This window comes from Chelon labrosus, assembly GCF_963514085.1.
Source record: "Chelon labrosus genome assembly, contig: SCAFFOLD_55, whole genome shotgun sequence".
Taxonomy (NCBI): Eukaryota; Metazoa; Chordata; class Actinopteri; order Mugiliformes; family Mugilidae; genus Chelon; species Chelon labrosus.
This window is the reverse complement of record NW_028181678.1, coordinates 212,593-221,649: the sequence shown is the minus strand read 5'-3', so window position 1 is coordinate 221,649 and position 9,057 is coordinate 212,593. Positions and strand designations below refer to the sequence as shown.

Genomic DNA, 9,057 nt, shown 5'->3' with positions numbered 1-9,057 from the left:
ATAAGAAGAATAAGAAGAATAGAGGAGAAAGAAGAAAAATAAGAATAAGAAGAATAAGAAGAAGAAGAAGAGTAAGAAGAATAAGAAGAAGAATAAGAAAAGAAGAGGAAGAGGAGAATAAGAAGAAGAAGAATAAGAAGAAGAAAAAAAGAATAATAAGAGGAAGAAGAAGAAGAATAGGAAGAAGAAGAGGAAGAATAATAAGAATAAAAAATAAGAATAGGAAGAAGAAGAGTAGAAGAAAAGAAGAAAAGAATAAGAAGAATAGAATAAGAGGAGATGAGAGAGAGAGAAGAGTAAGAAGAAGAAGAAGAAGAAGAAGAATAATAAGAAGAAGAAGAAGAAGAGAAATAAAAATAAAAATTAAGAAGAAGAAGAAGAATAAGAGGAAGAGAAAAAGAATAATAGAAGATAAGAAGAAGAAGAAGAATAGGAGAAGGAGGAGTAGAGGAGAGAAGAGTAGAAGAAGGAGAATAGAAGAAAAGAAGAATAAGAAGAAGAAGAAGAATAGGAAAAAGAAGAAGAAGAAGAATAAGAGTAGAAGAAGGGTAAAAGAAGAAGAAGAATAAGAAGAAGAAGAGTAAGAGGAGAAATAAGAAGAAGAAGAATAAGAAGAGAAAGAAGAATAAGAATAAGAAGAAGAAGAAGAATAAGAAGAAGAAGAGTAGAAGAGGAGAATAAGAAGAAAAAGAAGAATAAGAAGAAGAAGAAGAATAGAAGAATAAGAATAAGAGGAGAAGAGAGAAGAAGAAGAAGAAGAATAAGAATAAGAGGAGTAAGAAGAAGAATAGAATAAGAAGAGAGAAGAAGAGTAGAAGAATAAGAATAGAAGAGTAAGAAGAAAAGAAGAAGAAGAAGAAGAAGAATAAGAGGAAGAATAATAAGAAAAAGAAGATGAAGAAGAAGAATAAGAATAAGAAGAAGAATAAGAAGAATAAGAATAAGAGGAGAAAGAATAAGAATAAGAGGAGAAGAAGAGATAAGAATAAGAAGAATAAGAAGAAGAAGAATAGGAAGAAGAAGATAATAAGAAGAAGAAGAAGAAGAAGAGTATAAGAATAATAGATAATAAGAAGAATAGAAGAATAAGAATAAGAAGAGTAATAAGATAAGAAAGAAGAAGATTAAGAAGAAGAGTAAGAATAAGAATAAGAAGAAGAATAATAAGAAGAAGAATAATAAGAATAAGAGAATAATAAGAAGAAGATTAAGAAGAATAAGAAGAGTAAGAATAATAATAAGAATAAGAAGATAATAAGAATAAGAAGAATAGATATAATAATAAGAATAAGAATAAGAATAATAAGAAGAATAAGAAGAATAAGAATAGTAATAATAGAAGAATAGAATAATAATATAAGAATAATAATAATAATAGAATAATAATAAGAAGAATAAGAGAATATATAAATAATATAAGATTAAGAAGAAGAATATTAAGAAGAATTATAATAAGAGATAAATAATAATAAGAATAATAATAATAATAATAATAATAATAATAAGATATAATAATAATAATAATAAGAATAATAATAAGAATAAGAATAATCTAATAATATTCATAATAAGCATAATAAGAATAATTCATAATAATTACTATATAATAAAAGAATAATAAGAATACTAATAATAATCATAATAAGAATAATAGTAATAATAAGAAGAATAATCATAAGAATAATAAGAAGAATAGAATAATAAGAATAATAATAATAATAAGAATTAGAATAATAATACTAATAATAATAATAATAATAAGAATAATAAGAATAATATAATAATAGTATCAGAATAATACATAATAATAATAATAAGATTAATAAGAATAAGAAAAAGAATAATAAGAATATGGTAAGGTAGTGTAATTATATAAGTCAGTAGGTGGGGAGCTGTTGATTCTATCAGGGTGTTGTACTATCAGTCTCCGTGTCAACTCCAGCTCTCAGCCCACAGTTACCAGCCACCAGCCAATCACAGGTCAGTATTAAGCTCAGCCTCCTTCACTTATGACACAGCGTGGCTAATGCTAATGCTAACACGTCTCTGTCCTTATTTCCCAGAATCCTCCAGCTCTCCTCTCAGTGACCCTCCCCAGATTTATCTCACCAGCGTCGGGGATCCGTCCTCCCTCACTCCCATCATCGGTCTTGGCCCTGTAGGGGGGGCGGTGAGTCCGGTCCCTCCTCCCCATGTCTCACTGGGCCCCCAGGGGCCACAGCAGGACGACTTCCATCCTCACCCCCACACCGCTCCTCACCCGTCTCACCCACCTGTCTTCGTCATCATCAACCCTTCTCCCCCTCAGCAGCAGCAGCAGCAGGCAGCCATGACGCCTGCTCCTCCCTCCGTCGCTCCTCCTCCTCCGGTCGTCCGTCCTCCTCCTCCCCCCATCATCATCAAGGAGGAGAACCTCCCATCGGAGGCGGAGCTGCTGGAGATGGTGAGTCTGGAGCGGAGACAGGCGGAGGAGGTGAGAGGAGGCGACAGGCACCATGTCCTCTTACAGGAAGCCTTTTCCTGTTGGTCTAAATACAGAGACTCCTCTGCTCCTCCTTCCAGGTCCCTCGGCTGGTCTGCAGCTCTGGAGAACCAGAACCTCCCATCACCATCGCGGAGAGCCCGTCTCCCCCCTGCATGGAGCCCGGGGTCGGAGTTCAGCCGCCAGCAGGGGAGGGAGAGCCAGAGGGGGAGTGCAAGGACACGCTAACAGGTAAAAGACAGTAATGGACTCTTTCTGCAGCTCCTCCTAGCTCCTCCTAGCTAACTGTAGCTCCTCCTAACCTCCCCGCTAACTCTAGCTCCTCCTAGCCTCCCTGCTAACTCTAGCTCCTCCTAGCCTCCCTGCTAACTCTAGCTCCTCCTAGCCTTCCTGCTAACTCTAGCTCCTCCTAGCCTCCCAGCTAACTCTAGCGCCTCCGAGCTCCTCCTAGCCTCCCTGCTAACTCTAGCTCCTCCTAGCCTCCCAGCTACCTGTAGCTCCTCCTAGCTCCTCCTAGCCTCCCAGCTAACTGTAGCTCCTCCTAGCCTACCTGCTAACTGTAGCTCCTCCTAGCCTCCCAGCTACCTGTAGCTCCTCCTAGCTCCTCCTAGCTCCTCCTAGCCTCCCAGCTACCTGTAGCTCCTCCTAGCTCCTCCTAGCCTCCCAGCTAACTGTAGCTCCTCCTAGCTCCTCCTAGCTCCTCCTAACCTCCCCGCTAACTCTAGCTCCTCCTAGCCTCCCTGCTAACTCTAGCTCCTCCTAACCTCCCCGCTAACTCTAGCTCCTCCTAGCCTCCCTGCTAACTCTAGCTCCTCCTAGCCTCCCCGCTAACTCTAGCTCCTCCTAGCCTCCCCGCTAACTCTAGCTCCTCCTAGCCTCCCCGCTAACTCTAGCTCCTCCTAACCTCCCCGCTAACTCTAGCTCCTCCTAGCCTCCCTGCTAACAGTAGCTCCTCCTATCCTCCCTGCTAACTCTAGCTCCTCCTATCCTCCCTGCTAACTCTAGCTCCTCCTAGCCTCCCAGCTAACAGTAGCTCCTCCTAGCCTCCCAGCTAACAGTAGCTCCTCCTAGCCTCCCTGCTAACAGTAGCTCCTCCTATCCTCCCTGCTAACTCTAGCTCCTCCTATCCTCCCTGCTAACTCTAGCTCCTCCTATCCTCCCTGCTAACTCTAGCTCCTCCTAGCCTCCCAGCTAGCTGTATCTCCTCCTAGCCTCCCAGCTAACAGTAGCTCCTCCTAGCCTCCCTGCTAACAGTAGCTCCTCCTATCCTCCCTGCTAACAGTAGCTCCTCCTAGCCTCCCAGCTAACAGTAGCTCCTCCTAGCCTCCCAGCTAACAGTAGCTCCTCCTAGCCTCCCAGCTAACAGTAGCTCCTCCTAGCCTCCCTGCTAACAGTAGCTCCTCCTATCCTCCCTGCTAACTCTAGCTCCTCCTATCCTCCCTGCTAACTCTAGCTCCTCCTATCCTCCCTGCTAACTCTAGCTCCTCCTAGCCTCCCAGCTAACAGTAGCTCCTCCTAGCCTCCCAGCTAGCTGTATCTCCTCCTAGCCTCCCTGCTAACAGTAGCTCCTCCTAGCCTCCCTGCTAACAGTAGCTCTGTCTCTAATGAACTTGTGGGTGGAGCTGAGACAGACGAGGCCACGCCCTTATTTGTGTCATAATCCTTGATGTAACCTTCTCCTTCAGATGTCGCCATCCCTCCGGTGACCTCCTCCTTAGCGGTGACCTCCTCCTTAGCGGTGACTCCTCCGGTGACCTCCACCTCAGATGCAGCTCCTCCCAAACCAAAGAAGCCAAGGGGCCTGGAGCTGCCGTCCTCCCCCTCGCTCCCCCCCGGCCTGTCCCTGGACAAGGTGCTGTGTTTGTGTCCGTCAGTTGAGATAGTGAAGTGATGGTGGCGTGAGCGTCTGTGATGAAGGGCTGACCGTGTGTGTCCTCTGCAGGTTAATGCAGCTGTTAACAGTTTACTGGCTCCTGGCTCAGCCACCAACACCCTCACCCCGACCGTCATCACCTCCCACGCCCTGGTAAGAGGAGTTCTGTCACAGCTAAGCTAACGTAGCATGACGAGCTGATGTGTAACGTTGTGGTTCTGTTCCTGATGCGTCCTCGGTGTCCGTCCAGACTCCTGTCCTGTTGACTCCCAGTCCTCTTCCCTCCACCATCCACTTCTGGAGCACGCTCAGTCCCATCGCTCCTCGCTCGCCGGCCAAGCTGTCGTTCCAGGTAATACACCGACAGTCGTCCTCGATGGTGACGAGTTGGTCCATGAGACGTTCAGACTCTGGATGATGTTAAACACACAACTCTACTAATAATAAAATCACAGCTGAGAAGTTCAACATTTGATTTCTTCATATTTTAGATCAAGTTAATTTATTCTGACCCTGACAGAGTTGGGTCATTAAATACCTTTAAAAGTTCCATCTATCATCATTTAACTGTAATAACAGTGAAGCTTGGATCAGCTTTTCATTAGTTTCACAGTAAAAACTGAAGCTGTTTTATTTAACAGGACGAAGCAGAGATGAGGATGATGATGATGATGAGGATGATGAGGATGATGAGGATGATGATGATGATGAGGATGAGGATGATGATGAGCAGCAGATATAAAACACAGCTTCAACATAAACAGTTATTTCTTCCTCAGACACTTTGTCGCCTCCTTCTGGAGCAGATGAGAACTACAGCAAATAGAACCTGATAGAACCCAAACTGACCTGCAGAGAACGTCCTGCTGGTCCCAGGAGGGTTTAGAACCAGTGACCATGTTTTCATGTTATAACTTGTTCCGTCCTCTCTCTGTGTCCTCGTCCAGTTTCCCTCTAACGGCAGTAATCAGATCCACATCCCGGCTCTTAGTGTCGACGGTCTCTCCACCCCCGTGGTCCTGTCCCCCGGGCCCCAGAAGCCCTGAGTCCCTGCCTGGCTCTCTGACTGGGCACGCCCTGGCCTCGCGGTCCCCTCTCCTCAAACCTGGGACCATGAAGCATCTGTGGCTGAGAGCGTCCTTCAGACCGCGTCAACGTCTCAGCTGGACGCCTGCACTCGTCTCCAGAGGACGCTGATGCTTCTCTGGACTTGAACGCATCAGGAGGAGCAGAGTTTATTTTCCTACCAAGGGCTGCAGCGAGCGCTTTGACTGTAGAGGGAGGAGAACCCGTGCTCTGTTTGCTGTGACGGCGTCTGTGGTGACACCGGCTGATCTCAGACCTTCTTGTTTTTTAAAGTGTTTATTTATTCCTGGTGTCGGTGCAGCTGACGGCTCCTGACTGCACCGGCTGTGTTTCATTCATGAACTCTGACTTTTAGAGCCGTTAAAGTCTTTGCTTTGCTCTTATTGGCCGTTTCTAAGGCCACGCCTTCTCCAGTTATGCATGGCCTGTTATTGGACGGCTCACCAGGAGGTTTCTCAGCCAAGTTATTCCTCTCTACATGTGACAGAGTTTCAGACTCTGTTTGTGTTTCAAGGTTTTATTGAGGATCACATTCCTTCGATGTTTGTTACTGACTTTATTCTGGTTGAGATTGTTTCAGACGAGCAGCTCTGACCGACCACGACCTGCTCCTGAGGCGGAGGCGTTTGATCGGTTCATTCTGGACCTGACACAAGATGAACCGTCTGATTGATTTTCTCCTAATCAATGAATCTTTCAGCAGGTTGACAAAAAAATCTGAATTCTCAACACAAGTTCTCGCTTGAAAACTAAAATGGCAGCTGAGTGACACTGATCTGGTCTCTAGAGTCCAGGTTAAACAGGTCCAGGTGTGAACACTGATCTGGTCACTAGAGTCCAGGTTAAACAGGTCCAGGTGTGAACACTGATCTGGTCTCTAGAGTCCAGGTTAAACAGGTCCAGGTGTGAACACTGATCTGGTCTCTAGAGTCCAGGTTAAACAGGTCCAGGTGTGAACACTGATCTGGTCTCTAGAGTCCAGGTTAAACAGGTCCAGGTGTGAACACTGATCTGGTCACTAGAGTCCAGGTTAAACAGGTCCAGGTGTGAACACTGATCTGGTCTCTAGAGTCCAGGTTAAACAGGTCCAGGTGTGAACACTGATCTGGTCACTAGAGTCCAGGTTAAACAGGTCCAGGTGTGAACACTGATCTGGTCTCTAGAGTCCAGGTTAAACAGGTCCAGGTGTGAACACTGATCTGGTCTCTAGAGTCCAGGTTAAACAGGTCCAGGTGTGAACACTGATCTGGTCTCTAGAGTCCAGGTTAAACAGGTCCAGGTGTGAACACTGATCTGGTCTCTAGTGTCCAGGTTAAACAGGTCCAGGTGTGAACACTGATCTGGTCTCTAGAGTCCAGGTTAAACAGGTCCAGGTGTGAACACTGATCTGGTGTCAGTCCACATGTGGAGGTGGTCTGATCTGAGGAAGAGGAGTTTAACTCATTCATTCATCCGTCACATGAACCTGGAGGAAGCTGAGCTCTCATCTGTGGAGTTTTCAGATTTAAGGAACTCGTTATAAAACTGAAGCAGCTCTTTCCTGTTTTAATCTTCTTCTTCTTCTTCTTCTTCTGCTGAAACAAACCATCCAGGACATTTATCTGCTTGAAGAGAAGAAGACGAGTCACTTCCTGGTTCCAACTTTTCTTCAGACTCTTTGGTCCAATCACTGACGTCAGATCTGCTTTCAGATTCTTAATTTAATTAAGACGTCCACGCTCTAGGGGGCGCCGCACAGACTGAAGCTCTCGACCAATCATGTAATAGAGAGGCTGGTTGCCATGGAGACCTTGTGTTGAGAACTTGTCTCTTAAATCTTTGTCCTTCTAGATCAGGACGTCCGAGCAGTGAATCAGCTGGTTCTTCTAAAAAAGACTGTTGTTGTTGTTGTTGTTGTTCTTGTTGTTGTTGTTGTTTATCTCTGACACGGTTGCCACGGTAACCTGACATGACTGTTGCCAACCTGCAGGTTGTTGTTGTTGTTGTTGTTGACGCTGTAAACGTGTTTCTGTGAGATAACGCAGCTACACACACACACACACACGCACACACACACACACACACACAGTTCTATCTTTGTGAGGACATCCTAACTCTTATTTTGCTAAACGTGGCCAGCTTTTATTGTGAAGGAGTGACAGGAAGTGTTTCGTACGACCAAACTAAAGCTGGACTCAGACCAGATCATCTTGTGATGTGACACGTTGACAGACTCGTGTTTATTGTTCAGTACCTTCATCACGTGCTAGCTTCTAGGCTAACGTTAGCTAGCATGCTACTGTAGACGATGCTTTGTTTTCTTCTTCTCTTAATTTGATTGGCTCTTCAGTTCGTGTTTTCCCTGGGATCAGCTGCAGGTTGAGGCCACGCTGAGACGAGATCGTCTGTTAAGATTCTCCTTAGGTGTGTGAGATGTAGCCAGATGTGAGAATCATGTCCAACCTGTCTGTCCTCACAAAGACACATAACTACACACAGACGATCGATCATGTGGTCGAAGCTGAACTGACACCAACTAAAGCTCTTATTGTGAAAAGCTGGGCTCAGCTCAAAGCCTGACGTGTTTCTGACTGTTCCCTCGTCTCCAGCATGAATCTATTTTTCTATCAGACGTCTTTATATCGTGAGCGACGAAGCCTTAAAGACGACCACGAGAAGAGACACAAGCCATTTATGGAAGGTCCCACATCGTTCACCAGCAGAGCATCACGAATGTCTTTATACTGATTAGTCACAGCGTTGCATTCTGGGTAATGTCCAGGCTGTAAAAAGCGATCAGACGTTGGTCGAGCATCGATCTGTTCACGACTGAAGCTCCGCTCACGACTCCTTTCTGTTTGAATCAGAAACGTTGTTGTCACGGTAACCGTTGACATCCGCCTGAAAGGAAGGAAATAAAAGTAAATGTTTTCTGCTCGTTAGATTGATCTGACGCTCACGTCTTCGTTGTGTCGTCTCGTTAGAGCGTCCAGTCGATCAGAGACTTGTTTGTTTTGAGTCCTTTCAGATTTGGGGGGTTTTATTTTGAAAGTCTAGCCCAGTTCCTGACAGCATTGTTACTTCCTGTTAGATGTCTGGGGTTTTATTGTGGGGCTGAACTTTCAAAATAAAATCTCACAAATGTGTCAAAGGAGATTCTCAAACAGATGTTTTACCCAGACGGATGAAGGACGTCGTCTCCTGACACATGTCTCCGTCTCCGTCCTGATCATTGTCCTCCTGCGATGTGGGCGGAGCTTCAGTCGTCTGACTCGTGCTTGAAGCAGCTGCTCACGTCTGCGATGTGGGCGGAGCTTCAGTCGTCTGACTCGTGCTTGAAGCAGCTGCTCACGTCTGCGATGTGGGCGGAGCTTCAGTCGTCTGACTCGTGCTTGAAGCAGCTGCTCGCGTCTTAAAATGTTTCACGATCGCTTGGTTTTGTAGAAGCAGATGTTTTCAGGGAGGGAACATCTGCCCTGGAGCGCTCTGTCTGATCAGCTCTCTGATTGGTCGCATGTGAGCTGGGACTCTGATTGGCTGGAGGCATGGCTGCTTTTATTCTGAAGTCACAAGTCACAGGAAATGAGCTTCACACCGACCACCTTCAAAATAAGATCCTTTTTTCCTGACAGTGACC

At 45.2% G+C, this 9,057-nt stretch overlaps 1 protein-coding gene across 1 annotated transcript; it reads left to right on the top strand.

Annotated features, from left to right (window-relative positions):
• Nucleotides 1-1,924: 1,924 nt before the first annotated feature.
• On the top strand, nt 1,925-6,449 carry LOC311509808 (uncharacterized protein; the record flags this gene model as incomplete). The annotated part of the gene is made up of 7 exons (XM_084575245.1): nt 1,925-1,980; nt 2,064-2,473; nt 2,563-2,713; nt 4,168-4,334; nt 4,425-4,508; nt 4,606-4,707; nt 5,303-6,449. Coding segments are annotated over 7 exons (1,069 nt in total), but the record flags the coding sequence as incomplete, so codon positions are not given.
• Nucleotides 6,450-9,057: the final 2,608 nt, after the last annotated feature.